General features: G+C 41.9%; 1 protein-coding gene across 5 annotated transcripts in view; it reads left to right on the top strand.

Annotated features, from left to right (window-relative positions):
- Positions 1 to 24,396, top strand: part of msh3 (mutS homolog 3 (E. coli)) — a 161,985-nt gene that overhangs the window by 65,268 nt on the left and 72,321 nt on the right. For all 5 annotated transcript variants that reach the window (XM_045707205.2, XM_045707201.2, XM_045707200.2 and 2 more), the window contains 6 exons: positions 4,568 to 4,736; positions 7,028 to 7,092; positions 7,358 to 7,474; positions 12,832 to 12,939; positions 13,161 to 13,275; positions 18,266 to 18,423. In XM_045707205.2, coding sequence (XP_045563161.1) covers positions 4,568 to 4,736; positions 7,028 to 7,092; positions 7,358 to 7,474; positions 12,832 to 12,939; positions 13,161 to 13,275; positions 18,266 to 18,423 — 732 coding nt within the window. The remainder of the gene's footprint in view (positions 1 to 4,567; positions 4,737 to 7,027; positions 7,093 to 7,357; positions 7,475 to 12,831; positions 12,940 to 13,160; positions 13,276 to 18,265; positions 18,424 to 24,396) is intronic.

The raw sequence follows: 24,396 nt of genomic DNA, 5'->3' as shown, positions 1-24,396 counted from the left end.
CCATTCCCCTCAGAAATGTCCGGGAACTTGCAGGTGCCTTGCAAGTTCCCGGAAATGTCCGGGAACTTGCAGGTGCCCCTCTTTTGTTCATGGACACATTATTCCATTTATGTTAGTCACATGTCTGTGGAACTTGTTCAGTTTATGTCTCAGTTGTTGAATCTTGTTATGTTCATCCAAATATTTACGCATGTTAAGTTTGCTGAAAATAAACACAGTTGACAATGAGAGGACGTACATTTCTTTGCTGAGTTTATTTACCATATGATATGGAGACAGAAACATATACATTTTACCTTATCATAAGTTGACATAATTGCAAATGATTAAATCCTTCCAATAGAAATAAAACATTTACATTTAGTTATGAATTGAACTTTCATTAAATGAGATGATTCCACTGAACAACAAAAGAAAGGGAATATTGAATGATCCTCAATGATCCATCGCGTCTCCCAAAAATGTTTTCAACAGACATCTGTAAAAGTATAGTCTAGAAACTAAAGCTTTTTCTTCCTCTCAGGCTTCCATGTCTTCTCCCTGGACATCCTCAATGTCCACCTCTTGAACATCAGACTCTGAGGCCTCATCTTCACTGTAACTTTCCAACCTTGTTGAGGATGGCTTGTTGTCAGGCTCAAAAAGCCTCAAATCTGCCCGGATGACCACCAATTTCTCAACCCTTGTATTGGTCAGCCTGTTGCATGCTTTGGTGTGTGTGTGTGTGTGTGTGTTCCCGAACAAGGACCAGTTGCACTCTAAGGCGGCTGATGTTGGTGGGATTTGGAGGTGGATGGCGGCAACAGGGGAAAGAGCCTTAGATCCACAAAGTCAGTTCCACCAGGTGGCTGATGAGATATGTTGGCACGACTGCCTTATTGCAACTCCATCCCAAAGCCCTTGCTTGGAAGTGTACTTCGCCAGACTGCCATGAACCTTGCCCTCATCCAGGCCAAGGTGGCGAGAAAAAGTAGTGATGACACCATAGGCTTTGTTGATCTCTGCACCAGACAGGATGCTCTTGCCAGCATACTTGGGGTCCAACATGTACAGTGAGGGAAGAAAAGTATTTGATCCCCTGCTGATTTTGTACGTTTGCCCACTGACAAAGAAATTATGTCTATCATTTTAATGGTAGGTTTATTTGAACAGTGAGAGACAGAATAACAACAAAAATATCCAGAAAAACGCATGTCAAAAATGTTATAAATTGATTTGCATTTTAATGAGGGAAATACGTTTTTGACCCACTCTTAATCAGAAAGATTTCTGGCTCCCAGGTGTCTTTTATACAGGTAATGAGCTGAGATTAGGAGCACACTCTTAAAGGTAGTGCTCCTAACCGCAGCTTGTTACCTGTAAAAAAGACACCTGTCCACAGAATCAATCAATCAGATTCCAAACTTTCCACCATGGCCAAGACCAAAGAGCTCTCCAAGGATGTCAGGGACAAGATTGTAGACCTACACAAGGCTGGAATGGGCTACAAGACCATCGCCAAGCAGCTTGGTGAGAAGGTGACAACATTTGATGCGATTATTTGCAAAAGGAAGAAACACAAAAGAACTGTCAATATCCCTCGGCCTGGGGCTCCATGCAAGATCTCACCTCGTGGGGTTGCAATGATCATGAGAACAGTGAGGAATCAGCCCAGAACTACACGGGAGGATCTTGTCAATGATCTCAAGGCAGCTGGGACCATAGTCACCAAGAAAACAGTTGGTAACACACTACGCCGTGAAGGACTGAAATCCTGCAGCACCCGCAAGGTCCCCCTGCTCCAGAATATATATACATGCCCGTCTGAATTTTGCCAATGAACATCTGAATGATTCAGAGGACAACTGGTGAAAGGGTTGTGGTCAGATGAGACCAAAATGGAGCCCTTTTTTCATCAACTCAACTCGCCGTATTTGGAGGAGGAGGAATGCTGCCTATGACCCCAAGAACACCATCTCCACCGTCAAACATGGTGGTGGAAACATTATGCTTTGGGGGTGTTTTTCTGCTAAGGGGACAGGACAACTTCACCGCATCAAAGGGACGATGGACGGGGCCATGTACTGTCAAATCTTGGGTGAGAACATCCTTCCCTCAGCCAGGGCATTGAAAATGGGTCGTGGATGGGTATTCCAGCATGACAATGACCCAAAACACACGGCCAAGGCAACAAAGGAGTGGCTCAAGAAGAAGCACATTAAGGTCCTGGATTGGCCTAGCCAGTCTCCAGACCTTAATCCCATAGAAAATCTGTGGAGGGAGCTGAAGGTTCGAGTTGCCAAACGTCAGCCTCAACCTTAATGACTTGGAGAAGATCTGCAAAGAGGAGTGGGACAAAATCCCTCCTGAGATGTGTGCAAACCTGGTGGCCAACAAGAAACGTCTGACCTCTGTGATTGCCAACAAGGGTTTTGCCACCAAGTACTAAGCCATGTTTTGCAGAGGGGTCAAATACTTATTTCCCTCATTAAAATGCAAATCATTTTATAACATTTTTGACATGCGTTTTTCTGGATTTTTTTGTTGTTATTCTGTCTCTCACTGTTCAAATAAACCTACCATTAAAATTATAGACTGATCATTTCTTTGTAAGTGGGCAAACGTACAAATCAGCAGGGGATCAAATAGTTTTTTCCCCCACTGTATATATTTTCCCCAAAATATATGGGGGATTGGAGATGATGTAGACAATTACATTGATGGAAGCTGCACAGTCTATCCACAATATTAAAGCTGATCTACCCCCACTTAAAAAAAAGACCACTACCACTATCTGTAGTACTAAATCCATGTGTATGTATAGTGCATATGTTATCGTGTGTGTGTTTGTACATGTGTCTGTGCCAATGTTTGTGTTGCTTCACAGTCCCCGCTGTTCCATAAGGTGTTTTTTTAATCTGTTTTTTAAATCTAATTTTACTACTTGCGTCACTTAGTTGATGTGGAATAGAGTTTCATGAAGTCATGGCTCTATGTAGTACTGTGCGCCTCCCATAGTCTGTTCTGGACTTGTGGACTGTGAAGAGACCTCTTGTGGCATGTCTTGTGAGGTATGCATGGATGTCCAAGCTGTGTGCCAGTAGTTTAGACAGACATCTTGGTGCATTCAACATTGTCAATACCTCTCATAAATAAAAGTAGGGATGAAGTCAATCCTCCACTTTCAGCCAGGAGAAATTTACATGTATATTATTAATATTAGCTCTCTGTGTACATCCAAGGGCCAGCCGTGCTGCCCTGTTCTGAACCAATTGCAATTTTCCTAAGTCCTTTTTTTGTGGCACCTGACCACACGACTGAACAGTTGTCGAGGTGCAACAAAACTAGGGCCTGTAGGACTTGACTTGTTGATAGTGTTGTTAAGAAGGCAGAGCATTGCTTTATTATTGACAGACTTCTCCCCATCTTAGCTACTACTGCATTAATATGTTTTGACCATGACAGTTTACAATCTAGTGTTACTCCAAGCAGTTTAGTCCTCTCAACTTGCTCAATTTCACATTATTTATTACATGATTTAGTTGCGGTTTAGGGTTTAGTGAGTGTTTTGTTCCAAATACAATACTTTTAGTTTTAGAAATATTTAGGGCTAACTTATTCCTTGCCACCCACTCTGAAATGAACTGCAGCTCTTTGTTGAGTGTTGCAGTCATTTCAGTCGCTGTAGTAGCTGATGTGTATAGCGTTGAGTCATCCGCATACATAGACACTCTGGCTTTACTCAAAGTCAGTGGCATGTCGTTAGTAAATATTGAAAAAAGCAAGGGGCCTAAACAGCTACCCTGGGGAATTCCTGATTCTAACTCGGTTATATTTGATAGGCTTCCATTAAAGAACACCCTCTGTGTTCTGTTAGACAAGTAACTCTTTATCCACATTAAAGCAGGGGGTGTAAAGCCATAACACATACTTTTTCCAGTACCAGACTATGATCAATAATGTTAACAATAAGGTAAGGTATTGCAGAAGTTTATGCAAGCAGGCTTTATAGACAAAAAGAGCGCAATTGATCGATCTTCGAGACTTCAAAGAGGGCCTGCCTACTTTTTAATACAAAATGTAATTGATGTGTACTGAACATATCACCCGTAATAAAGTGCAATGTGCTATGATAAACTACATCCAATGGCTTCAATACATTCCTATAGACGATATCGCCATAGTCAATAACCGGAATGAATGTTGACTTAATTATTTGTTTTCTGCTATTTACTGAAAGACAGGACCTGTTCCTATAGATGAGGTCTATATTAATTCTTAATTTAACAAATTCATCAACTTGCTTTTTGATTGATAGCTTTTCGTCATTCCAGATGCCCAGATATTAAGAAGTGGGCACCATCCAAATCATCTGAAACATTTTTACGTCATTTTGTAAATAACATATACTTGTTTTACCTGCATTAAGTACAAATTTCATTTCATCAAAAGTTTTCTGTTTCGAAATAAAGGCAGATTGAAGCTCTGACTAAGCTTGGTCAGCTGTGGGGCAATGGCATACACCACAGTGCCATCTGCATACAGGTGAAAGTAAAACATATGTGTGTGTGTGTGTGTGTGTGTGTAGGTCAGGGGATAAGAGGGAGCTGTTCTGTGACCTATCGGGCTTCCCAGTGCTCCAGGGGAGGAGAGTCGAGATCCAATCGGTTCTGACTGAGATACAAGACCACCGGAGAGAGGTCCGAAAAACACTCAGGACCCCCACACTGGACTACGTCAGAGTCAGTGGACAAGAGGTAACGGAGAGAGAGAGAGTATGTGTGACAGAAGCTGCAGGTGGACAGGGGAGTGTGTGTTTGTGTTAGGTGGAGACTAATATCATTTTAGCCCTATTCCCACTACAAGATATGAAGGAGAGTCTGATAATTCTACTTTTCAATTCACATTACAGCCTTGCCTTTCGCTGTGGCTGGCAACGTCCCATACTTGGTCCACAGCTCAAAATGACAATTTTACAATTAAAAACTAAAAATGGTGTTTTAATTGAGAAAGAGGCATTGGTCTGAAGCCAATAAAGAAAGGAAATTCACGTGAGCACCACAATGCCTACTCCACCCATGCTCAGCCAAGGTTTTCCAGCACACAACTTTGACTTACTACAGTAGCTATGTTGGTCTATTGTAGACAAAAGCACAGTTGCTTTAACAGCATGTATTCATCACGTAGCGAGAAATTCACACTTTGGATGGCTAGGCTACCTAGGCCTTTTGAATCCAAAATTATTGACTGGAATTAATTAATCAATCATCACAATAGTGATGACATACTGGATGAGTGTCTTTTTAATTACAGCTGCCAAGGCCTACACAATGCAACCCTGCATACAGCGAGCCTGTTAGTTTTTGTCCAATCGCAGATGTTGTCTGTTTAAATGGTTTTACTGTTTTCATCCTCCCTGGGCCAGGAGTCTTTCCAGTATTTATTTTTTTACCATATGACCTTATTGTTAATTTGGTCCCACATAAAAATGTTTTTACAGATGATTTATTACTATGTCATGTGCTAAAACTAGGATCCGGAGTTGGTTAGGTTAGCATACTACCAGATCAGGAAAAACTCTGGGCCCCAGGAAAACAATTACCCCACCATCACTCTGGGACCTGTGGTGCCACCTCTGAAATCAACGCTACAAATGAAACAACATATCCTATTTGTATGATCTATATTTTCCATGTTTTTGGTGGTGGGGATGGGCTTCTATAGTTTTACAAGGATCAGTGCAGCCGGCGGCTACTGTGACAATTTCAGAATGTAACAGGCACAAAATCTATAAAACAAGTCTCAAATATTAGGAAAATGTCTATACATTTCAACTGTTTAAAAAACATTGCACTGCTATTACCATTTATATTGTAGGAGTGTTAACTCAACGAGACAATTCTGTTTACACTGCCCTGCTTCAAGTGGTGCAACTGTTGGGCGAGTGTCATGCGCTACTTCCAGAGATAGTGGTCGAGACGTAGCAAGTACGCAAGTTTGCATTTGAGTAATATGTGTAGTCTATGGTATTTTTACAAAAAGTTTACTAAGTGTGAAGATGCCTTTTGTGTAGGTGGCTGAGTCACAGTGGTGATCTAATTTAGGCGTGCGTGTATGTTTGTGAGAAAAGCTGCGGGTGAATAGGTGAGTGTATGCGTTTGTGTTTGTGTTAGGTGGGCACTGATGGCCTCATTTTCTGTAGGTGGCTAGGTCACCGTGGGGATCTGATTTTAGTTGTGTATGTGTGTGTCTGACTTATTAACTGCTTAAATGTAACCTAATGTAATCCCCCAAAGTAATTATTTATCATAAGAGGGCCATAAACCAGGGTTTCCCAAACTCTGTTCTGGGGCCCCGCCTAGATGCGGGGGGGGGGGGGGGGGGGCTTAACAATACACAGCTGATTCAAATAATCAAACCTTGATGATGAGTTGTTTATTTGAATCAGCTATGTAGTGCTACAGCAAAAACCAAAACGTGCACCCAGAGTTTGGGAAAACCTGCCATAAACAATAATTAGTAATGCTCAAGAAAGTTTCAAATCTCCCCTTACTGGTAAAAATAGTTATACATTGCTGAGGTGTAGTCACTTTTGAAGACACAAGCTCAAGTACACAGTACAAATATGAAAATAGGGTTCAGCCAGGAGTTGATGGACAGTCGGAAGAGCGAATGAAATGGTAGGAGGGACAGCCTAGCTTCAAATGGTGTCAGATTTCACATCCTGCGTCACACAGGCAGAAGAGACAAACTCCTTTCCGTAAGAATCAGGGCTACCTCTCAATGCAAGCCATTTCGATCTGTGGTGTCCACATATCGATTTATAAGCGCAAATGTCTGTCCTAACCGGTACCAGAACCACACAGGTCCCCAAAACAGGGGACTTTACATCTTTAAGGCTTGTTTGTGTGTTTTAATCAAATTGATGTTGTCTCTGCAGGCAAGTTATTTATCTACCCTCCTGTTCTACCTCCTAACCTCTCTCCATCCTTGTCTCTCCCACTACATCCCTCTCTTCCCGCTTCCCTCTTTGCCTCCCCCATCCCAGTTCTTGATAGAGGTGAAGAACTCTATGGTGTCTGTGGTTCCGTCCGACTGGGTTAAGATCAGCAGGTGAGAACACAGAGAGGACAGAGATGGGAGTGTTACACATTTTGTCACATTTTATTTATCTGTTCTAATCAGTGTTGTCTCTTCCTGTTATGTCTACCTTTCCCCTCCGTCTCATTTCTCTGACCACCGTCTTGTAAGATAGAGGTCCTGACAGGAAATTGTGATATTTGTTGAGCTGGGAAATGAAATCAAAGGCCATGATCTATGACTGAGGATGAATCGCTCTCTCTCCCCCTCCCTCCTTCCCCTACTCCCTTCCTTCAAGTACTAAGGCAGTGAGTAGGTACCAGTCTCCGTACCTGATAGGAAGATGTAGGAGTCTGTCCCAGCTCAGAGAACAGCTGCTCATCGACAGCCAGAAAGAATGGACCAACTTCCTACAGTATGTATCCCTTATTCATCACCTACAGTACATCAATTTCATGTTGTTAACATCCATCCAAAGTGGGGAGGGGGTTGATGTGTAAAACAGCAGAAATTCCAATGGGAGGTTTAAGACCTAGTTTAAAGGAGCTACATGTAACATTTCCACCGGCAACTAACACCAACTGTCAATTACATATCAGTAGTAGCAAAGTGCTAGAAATCCACGAGAGTAAAACATACTTTTTAGAACACTGCACAATGCAGCTAATTAGCATTTCACTTCTAATTAGCACTTTTACTGGGACTACAAGCCAGTCCAGCTGATAAGGTAAGAAGCAGTAATATGCCATTTTAGGTGTTTTAAAGTGACCTTAAAAAAAAGCATGAAAAAATCTAAATGAAAGACATCCTTCCCTCCAACCCGCCATGTCAGGTCTCCTGGCACCTCCACTCCTATGAGGGACAGCTCCCCAAATACCAGTCAAAGCTCTTCTCTGTCGTGGCACCACAATGGAGGAACAAGCTCCTTCCTGAAATCCAGACAGCAGAGTCCCTGCCCAGCTTCCAATAATGTCTCTTCAAAAGCCTCTTGGTTTAACCCCCAAGCACCCCCTTGCACTAACACTTGCACTTTATTTTCTTACTATCACTGATTGTGCTAATAGCTGTACTTGGAGGAAAGTTTTACTTGCAGCGACTGTGATATGCGCTTGTCTTACCTACCTTAATGTAACAGTATTTCTTCCGTCGCTCTCCTCGCCACAATGTGGGATTGAACCAGGGACTCCCTGCACACATCAACAACAGTTACCCTCGAAGAACCGTTACCTATCGCTCCACAACAACTACTTCAAGGTCTCGGAGTGAGTGACTAGGTCTGTTGCGGTGACTGTATTACCGCCATGTGTCATGACCGCAGTAAAATTCCATGTCACGGTAATCTCCTCTTATGCACTCTGGACAAGCTTTGGTAGTACCCAACTTGCTAATGACCATCAGGTCCTAATGGCCTGGTACACGGGGCTCTATTGTCCCTCTAACCATTGATATCAATGCAAATGCAATCGAAAATCACATCAAACACTTATCATCAAAACAGTATCATGCTTTTAAAACTCACCTCACTGTGCTGATCAATTTGAAGAAATTTCAACAGCAGGTTGAAACTGAGTGTAAAAAATGGTTGTTGTGGATGTTTTTTCAAAGCCTAACAGAACGAAATTTCAAAGGTGATGATTCATTTAAAACACCCATACGCATATTAGAGTTTATGCATAGGCCGTTATACAATACATAGCCTACCACATATTACCCATGCCAGAAAAACAAAAAACAAAACTGATTTAAGACGGTACATAATAGGTCTAGCCCAGTGGGGGTGCTTGCCTGTTTGTATGTTATTTTGACATTAATACGTGTCACATATCAGTTTGCCAATGAAGCCGCATACAAACATGGTCTCTTTTTTTAGTTTTCTTGCTCCAAAATGCAGGTGTTTCAGCCTATCTCAGTTCTTTCTGTGGTGGTGTGGCAAGCCAACAGAAAATACGGAGCGTTGCGCCATTATTGGCTCTGTTCTGTCACTCATGGGGACACTACGTCACCTCCAAGTCTAAGGGTAGAGCTAGAAACTTGTAGCCCCTTGGATAGTGCCATAGAGTTACATTAGAAGTGCCCATCCAAGAAGGCTCAAGGTCATTGGCCACAGATAAAATGACTTCAAATCACGTTATATGTACTGTAGCTTTGATTGAACTGATCATGTCAACATCATACTTTCAAAATCTTAGCTAGCAGTCATCAACATGAGTCAAGTCGACAATCTACTGGCAAATCCTTTTTAATCCTTGTCTTATGAAGAGAAATAATGAAGAGAAGTTACAGATAAAACATATCGGTGCTCATTGGGCCATTAGACATGAACATTACACAACAAGTTGGAAATCGCAAATTCAACAATGAGTGGTTTGGAACGAATCAGTGACAGTGGTTAATCACTAGCCTGTGGAGTGGCTATGTGGTCCCAAGTCTGGGTTTCAGGATCTCTTTTCCAGGCTTAAAATGATTAACATTCAACATTGGCCATGCTGTCAATGAAGCATGATTTGTGTCGCGCTCAAAACAACTGTTAACTCGGAACTGCGAAAACGTGACTTCAGTGAGTTCAAGACAACTGGGAAGACGGGAATAAACGAGCTCTGACAGGGAAAATACGTTTGAACGGTCATCTGGCCTCTTTCTAGAGCTACGACCTGAAGATCAATGACGTCCTCATGATTCAACCTTTTTTTCCGAGTTCCCAGACGTTTTGAAAGCACCATAAATCCAGAGAATGCCGTATTTTGATGACGAAATATGCCCACAAAGGACCGCCGCGCCACCTTCCTGTTCAAGTGAGCACATCATAACAAGTTGAGTCCAAAAATGTATTGTTTGCTGCTGCATGAATTATATAATATGCCAGGGAGTTATGTATACTGTAGCTAAGAAAGTAATAATAAGTGTATGTTTTGTAGTAAGATGTTAGTAGCCCATGTGCCTCACCCTAATAATTTGGTCTATTCACCCCTCTTAATTTAGACTACTGTTCTGACTTGGTAGTGCACATGTAGCCTATAACTTGTTTTGGAGAAATGTAATCATTGAATATTGTAAGAGCTTTCATTGTCTGCTTATATGCCACTTTTATTTATTCTACGGTTCTGACTTGGCATACAGGGAGAACATTTCAAAAGTGCTAAACAAATAGTTATATTGACTACGTCCGTCCTAGCTCGCTCATTAATGTCTTAATCGAAATTATGGATTGCCTCTTATCCGCTTGTTGTCCCCTTATGACATAGTTTGTACATCTCAATTGTCATTAGAAACCACATTTGTTTAAGCAAGTCAGCCATATCAGCTTTGTTTTTTTAAAAGGCAGTAAATGAGGCTGAATGAACTGTTTCGCTGCCACAAAAGGCTATACTGATAGCCAGATGTAACAGTGGTAAAGTATTGGGACTGCTGTTGGGACAGCATTATGTAGGCCCTAACAGTTTGTGGGCACCGTTTGTCACCGTTATAGTGCACTAAATGTATTCTTTAGTGTTGTGTAGTGGCTTTGCTGGCATGCATCCCACTTTTCTATATTTTGTTTTGCCCCACCAAGATTTACATGCTAAAATCGCCTCCAGTCTAGCCTATTCTCCAAAATTAAACAAATTTGAATAATCGCCTTTTGAGTGTGGGCTGTATCTTTATTCATACTGGATGGACTTAATGCTACACTCCCAAATTTCTATCCAGCAGTCTGGGAGAGAACGCATAGCCCTGGGCGATGCTGTTGGTTCATTGATTGTGCAGGGCAGCATACAGAGTTAGCCTACAATTATAGTACATTTATATTGGATTTTGAATAGCCTAGTAATAGGGCATTTTTTTAAGTTTCAAAATTAATTAGGTGACACATTTACCTTTAGCCATAGAGAATATCTCACCACCGTGCATTTCCATCTCCTCTCTCTCCTTTATTCCTTTCTAGAGCGCTCAGAGGGGCTGTCAACAGATTAGTGAAATATGTTTTTGTACGAAAACATGTTACTTTCGATGTTCCCGAACAGATTTCACTTGGTTTCCCAAATTAAGCACTGAGTAGCAGCAGGAACAGGGTTGGAGCAGCTCATATTAAGCACATGCTTCGGTCTAAAACTGAAGTAGCTTACTCGGAATCATTGACGATCCCAGACGATCCCGCAGGTGAAGAAGCTGGATGTGGAGGTCCTGGGCTGGCTTGGTTACATGTGGTACCACACCTGTCAGGTGGATAGATTATCTTGGCAAAGGAGAAACGCTCACTGACAGGGATGTAATACATTTGTGCACAAAATTTGAATTAAATAATATTTTTGTGTGTATGGAACATTTCTGGGATCTTTTATTTCAGCTCATGAAACATGGGACCCACACTTTACATTTTGTGTTTTATCTTTTTGTTCAGTATATCGAAATACATTTTACATTAGTAAAGTCAAGATTAAACTTTATTATTTAATTACTGCAGTAACGGAGCTTGTCAATGACCCACCTGTACAGTAGGTGATTCGTTGAGAGCCCAAACAGCAGAACTCAGCCACAGCATTTTATAACAAAGTCCATCCTCCTGGATATTCATGACAAATCACAGATGAGAGAATTTATACAAAAGTACATTTTGCTCTCATGCAACAAACGTCAAGATTTACATGGCGCCAAATATCTGTCTCTAGTTCATTTACTTCTTTCTTATACAGAAATACTAATGCAACATAGATACTAGGTCCTTTCCTTAAATAAACTGGAGATTGCGTCTCCCTGGCACCGACAGACAGGCACACAGACACTAATCATGGAAGGGAATGTTGTTTTACCACCAAGCCATCGTAAATCTACTGTCAATGTTAAATCTCAGAGGCTTCTCTCTCCACACAGACACATAAGAGTTCTAAGAACTCTATTATGTTGCCTCTAAGAAAAACAGTGTAAGTACTAATATAGGCTTACATTCTATTATAAAAGTAATGTGATTTAACATAATGTTGGAATTCTACGACACAGCCCATCATTTCTAATACACAAACAAAGGTCACAACTAAAGTTGCCAAGTATCTCCAAATCTAGCATATATGACCTGTTAAATTATCACTTTTACGCTCAACTTCATATGTGCACTCGCTCCCGAATGGGAAAAATATCCTTTCTATTTTATTCAACTAAGTTCAATTATATTCTTCTTACTATAAAATCATATCATATAAAATAATGGCATGGGACTTCTAAGCATATCTTGTCAGCTAAATGAACAAGCCTATGACATGGAGCAGAGCCAGATAACATACAGTAGGCCAACTCATATTCTGTTCTTCTGAAATACATTTTCTCTTTATCATAATGTTTTTTTAGACCTGACCAAAATAAATAATGGATTTATTGTGATGGTGTATATTAAATACATTTATTAGACTTTTTTAAGTTTATATAGGTGTTCCAAATAGGTGCACACCGCTAACTAGCTAGCCATTTTGCACTGGTTACACTCACCCCCTTTTGACCTCCTCCTTCTCCACAGCAACCAGTGATCCGGGTCAACAGCATCAATCTAACAGTATTGCTTCTGTCCCTCTCCTCGCTCCACAAAAGCCACGACCCTTGCAGAGCAAGGGAAACAACTACTTCAAGGTCTCGGTGCGAGTGAAGTCACCAATTGAAACGCTACTAGCGCGCACCACTAACTAACTAACTAGCCATTTCACACCGATTACATTAAGACAACCGCATATCACTTTTGGTGCTAATGTTTGGTAGTTTTGCCTGTTCCCCTTCTACACTCAAACTCTCTCTCTCTCCCGCTCTCAGTCAGTTTGGGGAGTACTACCACACTATGAAGAAGGCTGTTGGTAACTTAGCAACAGTGGACTGCCTGTTCTCATTGGCTGAGGTGGCTAAGCAGAGGAACTACTGCAGGTAATCACTCTGATGACCTTTACCTTAGGTATGAGTGTGTGTGTGTTACAGTTTTAAACAGCCTGTGAGGAGGAGTGGACTGGGCCCAGAAGGCTTAGTTCTACTGCCAACTACACCCTAAACATCTCCCTCTCTCTATCCCTCTATCTCTGTGTCCCTCTCTCGCCAACTACACCCCCTACTTCTCACCTCAGAGTATATAACTGTGTGTTCTCTCCCAGGCCGGTGTTGTGTGAGGGAGACCGTCAAATCGTGATCAGGGACGGCAGACATCCTGTGATAGACTTACTGATGGGAGAGCACACACAATACGTCCCCAACAACACAGAACTACAGGTATACAGACAAACACACACACAAGCTGGTGTAGATTAATCCTTCTCCCTGTGAAATGCGAAAGGCGCCAATAGGAATCCGAGCTCTCATACTGCCCACCTACTCACTGTACAGATCAGCAATGTAATATCGACCTCTCCCTCTCTTTCACTCTCTCTCCATATATCGTTCTCTCTCTTTCTCTCAAATTTTATTTGTCACATGCTTCTTAAACAACAGGTGAAATGCTTACATTGAAAATGGCATGTTTACTTATGGGTCCTTTTCCAACAATGCATAGTTTAAGATAAAAAATATAAATAGTGACATGAATAACAATAACATGTCAAATTAACATGGTACCAGTACCAAGTCGATGTGTACGGGTGCGAGGTAATTGAGGTAGTAGCTATATACATATAAGTAGGTCTAAAATGACTAGGCAATAGGATAGGTAATAGACTGTAGCAGCAACGTATGTGGAGCAACAGCCTATGTATGTGTGCGTATGTTATGTGGGTGTTTGTATTGTGTATGTGTTGGGGTGTAAGTATGTGTGAGTGTGTGGGTAGAGTCCAGTGTGTGTGCATAGTCAGTGCAAGAGAGAGAGTTCCAGACTTCGGACAGTGGTACCGCTTGCCGTGCGTTAGCAGAGAGAACAATGGCTTGGGTAGCTGGAGTTAAAAAAAAAAAAAATTGGGCCTTACTCTGACACCGCCTGGTATAGAGGTCCTGGATGGCAGGGAGTCAGCCCAAGTGATGTACTGGGCCGTACTCATCACCTTCTGTAGTGCCTTGCAATCAGGTGCCTTGCAGTTGCCGTACCAAGCAGTGATGCAGCCAGTCAAGATGCTCTTAATGGTGCAGCTGTAGAACATTTTGAGGATCTGAGGGCCCATGCCAGATCTTTTCAGCGTCATGAGGGGGAAAGGCACTGTTGTGTCCTCTTCACAACTCGGTGAAGTGGACACCAAGGAATTTGAAGCTCTTGACCTGTTCCACTACAGCCCAATCGATGTAGATGGGGGCGTGCTCGTCCCTCCTTTTCCTGTAGTCAACGAACAGCTCCTTTGTATTGCTGACGTTGAGCGATATTTTGTTGTCCTGGCACCACAACTGCCAGGTCTCTGACCTCCTCTCTATAGCCTGCCTCGTCGTCGGTGATCAGTCCTTCAACCGTTGCGTCGTCAGCAAACTTGATGATGGTGTTGGAGTTGTTGGTGAACAGGGAGTGCAGGAGGGGACTACACATACACCGCTGAGTGGCCCCCGTGTTGATTGTAAGCGTGGCGGATGTGTTGTTGCCTACCCCCAACGCCTAGGGGCGGCCCGCCAGGAAGTCCAGGATCCGGTTTCAGAGGCAGGTGTTCAGTCCCAGGGTTCTGAGCTTGGTGATGAGCTTAGAGGGGACTATGGTGTTGAATGCTGAGCTGTAGTCTATGAACAGCATGCTTACATGCACTACTGTTCAAAAGTTTGGGGTGACTTAGAAATGTCCTTGTTTTTTAAAGAAAAGCTAAATTTTTTGTCCATTAAAATAACATCAAATTGATCAGAAATACAGTGTAGACAATGTTAATGTTGTAAATGACTATTGTAACTGGAAACGCCGATTATTTAAAAAAAAAATTTTTTAGTGGAATATCTACATAGGCGTACAGAGGCCCATTATCAGCAACCGTCACTCCTGTGTTCCAATGGCACGTTGTGTTAGCTAATCCAAGTTTATAATTTTAAAAGGCTAATTGATCATTAGAAACCCCTTTTTGCAATTATGTTATCACAGCTGGCAGCTTCATTAAATAGTACCCACAAAACACCAGTCTCAACGTCAACAGTGAAGAGGCGACTCCGGGATGCTGGCCTTCTAGGCACAGTTCCTCTGTCCTGTAACAATGTAAGCTGAGAGTTGGGAAGCAAGTTCAGGGAGTGAATACATTGAATAAATAAATGAACAAAACAAGAAACACAAACAGCGCACCGACGTGAAACAGGAACAATGACGACTGGGGAAGAAACCAACGGGAGTGACATATAAAGGGCAGGTAATCGAGGAGGTGATGGAGTCCAGGTGAGTGTCATTATGCGCGTAATGCTGGTGACAGGTGTGCGCCCTAACGAGCAGCCTGGTGACCTGGAGGCCAGAGAGGGAGCACACATGACAGCACCCCCCGACGCATGGCTCCAGCCGCAGGACGCCGACCAAGATGACGATCCTGGGGATCAGGAGCGGACCGGTCACCTCTGCTAAGGTGCGGGAACCTGTCGATCCGGCTAAGGCGCGGGAGCATGAGTGTCGGAGAGAGAGCATACGTGGAAGTTCCCCCTCCCCGGCGTGTTCGGGCTCCAGCCGCAGTACGCCAACCACAGGGACAATCCCAGGGATCCGGAGCGGACCGGTTGCCTCCGCTGAGGCGCAGAAACCTGATGAACCAGCTGAGGAGTGAGAGCCTGATGAGCTGGCTGAGACCTTCCCGGTTGCCTCGGTTGAGGCACGGGGACCTGTTCACCCAGCTTAGGCATGGGAGCCTATCAAACCCGCTGAGGCATGGGAGCCTACAAACCGGCTGAGGCCTCCCAGGTAGCTCAAACACCCAGACCTGACATCACCCCCAACACAAAAACATAACAAAAAAACACTCCCTGATGCTTCCCTTTGTTGAGTTCTCATTCTGTAACGATGTACGCTGAGAGTCGGGAAGCAAGTTCAGGGAGTGAATATATTGAATAAATAAATGAACAAAACAAACACAAAGAGCGCACTGACATGAAACAGGAACAGGTGATGACTGGGCAAGAAACCAAAGGGAATGACATATAAAGGGCAGGTAATCAAGGAGGTGATGGAGTCCAGGTGAGTGTCATTATGCGTGTAACGCTGGTGACAGGTGTGCGCCCTAGCGCCCTGGTGACCTAGAGGCCGGAGAGGGAGCACACATGACAGTCCAGTGTCTGTGTTCTTTTGCCCATCTTAATCTTTTCTTTTTGTTGGCCAGTCTGAGATATGGCTTTTTCTTTGCAACTCTGCCTAGAAGGCCAGCATCCTGGAGTCGCCTCTTCACTGTTGACGTTGAGACTGGTGTTTTGTGGGTACTATTATTGAAGCTGCCAGTTGAGGACTTGTGAGGCGTCTGTTTCTCAAACTAGACACTCTAATGTACTTGTCCTCTTGCTCAGTTGTGCACTGGGGCCTCCCACTCCTCTTTCTATTCTGGTTAGAGCCAGTTTGCGCTGTTCTGTGAAGGGAGTAGTACACAGCGTTGTACGAGATCTTCAGTTTCTTGGCAATTTCTCGCATGGAATAGCCTTCATTTCTCAAAACAAGAATAGACTGACGAGTTTCAGAAGAAAGGTCTTTGTTTCTGGCCAGTCATCTGTGGATCTGTTGGGGTGGTATGGGAATTAGAGTGGGTCCAGGGTGTCTGGGATGATGGTGTAGGGGTCAACCATGACCAGCCTTTCAAAGCATTTCATTGCTTTACTGTAGATGTGAGTGCTACGCAGCGATAGTCATTTAGGCAGGTTTTCTTGGCAGATGTTACCTGTAATCCATTGCTTCTGGTTGGTGTATGTACAGTATCTACAGTCACTGTGGGGAGGAGGTAATCAATCCACTTATTAATGAAGCCGTTGACTGATGTGGGTGAATTCCAGAACGTATTCCGGTCTGTGTCATATTCCGGTCTGCTCCATCGGACCACTTCCATATTGAGCGCATCACTGGTACATCCAGTTTGAGTTTTTGCTCATAAGCAGGAAGCAGGAGGATATAGTTATGGTCTGATTTGCCAAAGGGAGGGCGAGGGAGGGCCTTGTGTCCATTTCAGTGTGTAGAATACAGGTGATTTTGAGTTTTGTCATCTCAAGTTGTACATGTAACATGCTGTTAAAAATGAGGTAAAACGGATTTCAGTTTCCCTCTTATTCTCTTTCATTCTCTCCCTCTAGATAGAGCAATAAAATAAAAGCATCTATTTCTTCGTGCTCATATGGTCATTACTGTCTATGGACTGTTTATTCATGTTCATAATATTACCATGTTCATATCATGTCCATAAGTCATAACATTCAATGAGAGGGTGGATAGAAAGATAGTAGGATAGGGATCTCACGATACGATACATTTCACGATACATACCCTATTCGATACATATTGTGATTCGTTATGCATTAAGATTGAATATGTATTGACATTTGATTCTGCAACAGGGTGGTACTGAGAATTGAACACCTAAGGTCTTAAATCTTTCCAGGCAGAAACAATTTTGCCTGATTACTCTGCTTACAACTGCTCAATGTCAGAATATCAATTGATATACAGTCAGGTCAAAAAATATTGGTACCTTTTGATAAAGATGAGCAAAAAAAGACTGTATACAGTAATATAAATCACAAATACTGAGCTATATTTGGGAAATTATATTATTTTATACTAATACAAGTTTGAGGAGCCAAGTTTGAGGAGGCTCAAACTTGGCCACAAGTGGCTCTTCCAGCAAGACAATAACCCCAAGCACACGTACACATCCACAAAGAAATGGTTAATTAACCACAAGATCAACATTTTGCAATGGCTATCTGTCTCCGGACTCTATTGAAGACCTGTGGTTTGAATTGAAGAGGGCTGACCGTAAGTACAGACGAAGGATATCAAGGATCTGGAAGGATTCTGTATGGAGGAATGGTCTAAGATCCCTCCCAATGTGTTCCCCAATCTCATAAAACATTTTAGATAAATAGCCTCAGTGGTATTATCCTTGCAAGTTGAAGTATTGAAAACAGGGGTATCAATCATTTTGACCCCTATCTTTTTGAGGATAAACAACTAAGAAGAAGTATCATGATTGTCACATGATTTTAAAGAGAAAGAAAATTAAGTATTAGAGTTGTTTTCTCAGCTGCTATATGTCGGAGGTCGTGGCTTTTAGCTTAGGGGTGTCAATAAAAAAAAAAATAACACCACTTAGTTATTAGCTATTTACACTTTGTCCCCCCCTCTCCGTTTGTTCAGGGTGACGGGAGGAGGACTCTGATAATATCAGGCCCAAACATGGGGGGTAAGAGCTCCTACATCCGCCAGGTGGCACTAGTCAGCATCATGGCCCAGGTGGGATCATATGTACCAGCTACAGAGGCAAGACTGGGCATCCTGGATGGCATATACACCAGGTACACACACACACACACATACATACATATATATACATGATATATATATATATATATCAGTAAATGTGATTAATGATTGACACATTGTCAGCCCCTTGTTGCCCATTATCGACTCATTAGCATCTTAGTTCTGCAATCAACTGTGAGTGGTTCTGGTGGCATTTGTAGCTCCTCAGTGGTTGCCAGGTAATATGAGAGAGACCAGAGACGATTCTCCCTCTCACACACGTGCACGCACACACACATACACGAGCGAGCGTGTTTCTGTTCACCGCTTATGCTACCATGTGAGCAGAGAGAGACTAAAGGAGGTATTGGGATCCATAATAAATACAAAAACAGCAGACTTTATTTTTTTCTCCATCGCTCTGTTTTTCTTTTGTTTTCTCTTTGTCTTTGTCTTTCTCTCTCTTTCTCTAGTGAAATTAGACTTAAGACAATATTGAGTACTGCATGGCCAACACTGCCCCTACCGGAAAGGTACATATTAAAATCGTGTTGTGTGTGTGTGTGTGTATATATATATATATATATATATGTATATATCTCGATCGATCGATAGATATCTATATATACACAAATATATATATATATATATATATATATATATATATATATATATACACAAATTGCACAATAACACACCTCTACGGATAGTATTGGCCACATAAATGTTTACTTTTGTTTTGATATTGTTAACTTGAGTGCGTGGCAGCCAAACAAACACACATCAGCGTTAGAAGAAGACTTTCCCTAATTCATACCGTACTGCTGGCAGCAGCTACTCTTCCTGGGGTCCAGCAAAATGAAGGCAGTTATATATTTTAAAAACATTACCATACATTTATAAAGGATTTCACAACATATTAAGTGTGGTCCCTCAGGCCTCTACTCTACAACCACATATCTATAACACAAAATCCATGTTAAAAATCCATGTTATCGTTTCTTTGTATGCGTGTCTATGTTTGTGTTGCTTCACAGTCCCTGCTGTTCCATAAGGTGTATTTTTATCTGTTTTTTAAATCAAATTTTACTGCTGGCATGAGTTACTTGATGTGGAATAGAGTTCCATGTAGTCATGGCTCTATGTAGTACTGTGCGCCTCCCATAGTCTGTTCTGGACTTTGGGACTGTGAAGAGACCTCTGGTGGCATGTCTTGTGGGGTATGCATGGGTGTCCGAGCTGTGTGCCAGTAGTTCAAACAGACAGCTTGGTGCATTCAACATGTCGATACCTCTCACAAATACAAGTTGTGATGAAGTCAATCTCTCCTCCACTTTGAGCCAGGAGAGATTGACATGCATATTATTAATATTAGCTCTCTGTGTACATCCAAGGGCCAGCCTTACTGCCCTGTTCTGAGTCAATTGCAATTTTCAGGTGCGACAAAACTAGGGCCTGTAGGACCTGCCTTGTTAAAAGTGCCGTTAACTTCTTTGGGATAGGGGGCAGTATTTTCACGGCCGGATAAAAAACATACCCGATTTAATCTGGTTACTACTCTTGCCCAGAAACGACAATATGCAATATAATTAGTAGATTTGGATAGAAAACACACTAAAGTTTCTAAAACTGTTTGAATGGTGTCTGTGAGTATAACAGAACTCAGATGACAGGCCAAAACCTGAGAAGATTCCATACAGGAGTGCCCTGTCTGACAATTTGTTATCCTTCTGTTGCATCTCTATCGAAAATACAGCATCTGTGCTGTAACGTGACATTTTCTAAGGCTTCCATTGGCTCTCAGAAGGCGCCAGAAAGTGGAATGACGTGTTTCCTGTCTCTGGGCGAAGAACAGCAGCAGATTTTGTGAGTGGTCAGGCTGGGGACAGTGAGACTGGAGATGCGCGTTCATGAGAATTCTCATTTTTTTTCTTTCAGCCTTTGAATGAATACAACGTCGCCCGGTAGGAATATTATTGCTATTTTACGAAAAAATTTGACATGCTTCGAAGTACAGCAATGGAATATTTTTACATTTTTTGTCATGAAATGCGCTCGCTTCACTTCGGATAGTGACCTGAACGCACAAACAAAACAGAGGTATTTGGATATAACTATGGATTATTTGGAACCAAAACAACATTTGTTGTTGAAGTAGAAGTCCTGGGAGTGCATTCTGACGAAGAACAGAAAAGGTAATCCAATTTTTCTAATAGTTGTTCTGAGTTTAGTGAGCCCCAAACTTGGTGGGTGTCAAATTAGCTAGCCTGTGATGGCCGAGCTATGTACTCAGAATATTGCAAAATGTGCTTTTGCCGAAAAGCTATTTTAAAATCGGACATAGCGATTGCATAAAGGAGTTCTCTATCTATAATTCTTAAAATAATTGTTATGTATTTTGTCAACGTTTATCATGAGTCATTTAGTAAATTCACCGGAAGTTTTCGGTGGGTATGCTAGTTCTGAACAAAACATGCTAATGTAAAAAGCTGGTTTTTGATATAAATATGAACTTGATTGAACAAAACCTGCATGTATTGTATAACATAATGTCCTAGGAGTGTCATCTGATGAAGATCATCAAAGGTTCGTGCTGCATGTAGCTGTGGTTTGGGTTTATGTGACATATATGCTTGCAAGCGTCCCACCCCTGGTACACCCTATCAACAGCAGGTGAAATATCAAGGGCGCCAAATTTGAAAACATTTAACCTCTCTAGGGTCGGCGGGACGAAATCGTCCCACCTACTCAACAGCCAGTGGAATCCTGTGGCGCATTATTCAAATACCTTAGAAATGCTATTACTTCAATTTCTCAAACATATTACTATTTTACACCCTTTTAAAGACAAGACTCTCGTTAATCTAACCACACTGTCCGATTTCAAAAAGGCTTTATACAATGAAAGCAAAACATTAGATTATGTCAGCAGAGTACCCAGCCAGAAATAATCAGACACCCATTTTTCAAGCTAGCATATAATGTCACAAAAACCCAGAAGACAGCTAAATGCAGCACTAACCTTTGATGATCTTCATCAGATGACACTATGTTATACAATACATGCATGTTTTGTTCAATGAAGTTAATATTTATATCAAAAACCAGCTTTTTACATTAGCATGTGACGTTCAGAACTAGCATACCCCCCGCAAACTTCCGGTGAATTTACAAAAAATTTACTAAATTACTCACGATAAACGTTCACAAAAAGCATAATTATTTTAAGAATTATCGATACAGAACTCCTCTATGCACTCGATATGTCCGATTTTAAAATAGCTTTTCGGTGAAAGCACATTTTGCAATATTCTAAGTAGATAGCCCGGCATCACAGGGCTAGCTATTTAGACACCCAGCAAGTTTAGCACTCACCAAAATCAGATTTACTATAAGAAAAATGTTATTACCTTTGGTGTTCTTCGTCAGAATGCACTCCCAGGACTTCTACTTCAATAACAAATGTTGGTTTGGTCCCAAATAATCCATAGTTATATCCAAACAGCAGCGTTTTGTTCGTGCGTTCAAGACACTATCCGAAAGGGTAAAGAAGGGTGACGAGCACGACGCATTTCGTGACAAAAAAATTCTAAATATTCCATTACCGTACTTTGAAGCATGTCAACCGCTGTTTAAAATCAATTTTTATGCCATTTTTCGCGTAAAAAAGCGATAATATTCCGACCGGGAATCTGCGTTTAGGTAAAAAGACGAAAGAAAATAAAGCATGGGGTCGACTCGTGCACGCGCCTAAGCCCATTGTCCTGTGATCGGCCACTTGCCAAAAGCGCAAATGTGTTTCAGCCTGGGGCTGCCTCGATATCATTCAGCTTTTTCCCGGGCTCTGAGAGCCTATGGGAGCCGTAGGAAGTGTCACGTTACAGCAAAGATCCTCAGTCTTCAATAAACAGAGACAAGAAGAACAAGATCTTGTCAGAGAGGGCACTTCCTGTAAGGAATCTTCTCAGGTTTTTGCCTGCCATATGAATTCTGTTATACTCACAGACACCATTCAAACAGTTTTAGAAACTTTAGGGTGTTTTCTATCCAAAGCCAATAATTATATGCATATTCTAGTTACTGGGCAGGAGTAGTAACCAGATTAAATCGGGTACGTTTTTTATCCGGCCGTGTCAATACTGCCCCCTACCCCCAACAGGTTAAATGTCATAATTCAAATTTCTCAAACATACAACTATCTTACACCCTTTGAAAAGATAAACATCTCCTTAATCTAACCACGTTGTCCGATTTCAAAAAGGCTTTACGGCGAAAGCATAAAGTTAGATTATGTTAGGACAGTACATTGAAAATAGCTGTGTGTAATGTTTTGTCAATGCAAAGACAGGCGTCTTTTACGTTCGTTCAAACATGTCAAACGTTGTTTAGCATAAATCATTAGGGCCTTTTTCAATCAATCAGAACTTCAATAATATTCAAGGCGGACGATTGTATACTCTTTTAAAACATATTGGAACGAGAGTACCCAAACATGCACTCGCGCACCAGAGTAGTATAGGCCATCCGCTTATGACCAACTTTCCAAGCCTCTCGTTCGGTCAGTTTTCACAGTAGAAGACTCAAACCACTTTGTAAAGACTGGTGACATCTAGTGGATGGCATAGGAAGTGCTCAATTATTAATAAGTCCCTGTGTGTTTCAATGGCATAGGCTTAAAAGTTATTCAACACATCAGATATCCACTTCCTGTTAGAATTTGTCTCAGGGTTTTGACTGCCATATGAGTTCTGTTATACTTACAGACACCATTCAAACAGTTTTAGAAAATTCAGAGTATTTTCTATCCAAATCTGTTAATAATATGCATATCCTAGCTTCTGAGTTGGTGTAGGAGGCAGTTAAAAATCGGCACATATTTTTTTCTAAATTCTCAATACTGCCCCCTAGCCCCAAGAGGTTATAAGGTATGACCCAGGTGCAGACAGTGTTGAAGAAACAGAAGTTTATTCTTCAAACAGGGGCAGGCAAATGACAGGTCAAGGCAGGCAGGGGTCAATAATCCAGATTGGGTGTAATTCACCGGAACAGCAGGCGGGCTCAGGGTCAGGTCAGGCAGAGGTCGGTAGTCCAGAGTAGTGGGGCAAAGGTACAGGACGGCAGGCAGGGTCAGGGCAGTCAGAAAGATCAACACTGGGAAAACTGAAAACAGGAACTATAGACAAGACAAGAGCAAAGGGAAAAACGCTGGTAGGTATGAAGAACAAAACTAACTGGCAACAGACAAACAGAGAACACAGGTATAAATACACAGGGCATAATGGGGCAGTTGGGCGACACCTGGAGGGGGATGGAGACAATCACAAAGACAGGTGAAACGGATCACGGCATGACAAAAACAGCCCCCACAATCTTTTTAGCGTAAATTTCTCTCAGCCAATCATTAGTCATTTGTGTAAGTGCTGTGCTTGTCGAGTGTCCTTCCCTATAAGCGTGCTGAAAGTCTGTTGTCAATAAAATAGCATTGTATCTGGTCAAACACCATTTTTCCCCAAAAGTTTACTAAGGGTTGGTAACCGGATGATTGGTCGGCTATTTGAGCCAGTTAAGGGGGCTTTGCGCTTCTTAGGTAGGGGAATACATTTTGCTTCCCTCCAGGCCTGAGGGCACACACTTTCTAGTGAGCTTAAATTGAAGATATGGCAAATAGGAGTGGAAATATAATCCACTATTATCCTCAGAAATGTTCTATCCAAGTTGTCAGACCCCGGTGGCTTGTCATTGCTGATAGACAATAATTTTTTTTTCACCTTTTACTTTACAGAATTCAAAATTACAATGCTTGTCTTTTATAAATTGATCAGATATACTTGGATGTGTAGTGTCAGCGTTTATTGCTGGCATGTCATGCCTAAGTATGCTAATCTTGCCAATTAAAAAAATCATTAAAGTAGTTGGCAATATCAGTGGATTTTGTGATGAATGAGCTATCTTTTTGGCCAAAATTTAATTTAAGGTGCTCCAAAGCTTTTTACTATCATTCTTTGTCATTTATCTTTGTTTCATAG

This window comes from Salmo salar, chromosome 24 (genome assembly GCF_965601325.2).
Source record: "Salmo salar chromosome 24, fSalSal1, whole genome shotgun sequence".
NCBI classification, from domain to species: Eukaryota; Metazoa; Chordata; class Actinopteri; order Salmoniformes; family Salmonidae; genus Salmo; species Salmo salar.
The sequence above is the reverse complement of the archived record's forward strand: the minus strand, read 5'-3'. Positions and strand labels throughout refer to the sequence as shown.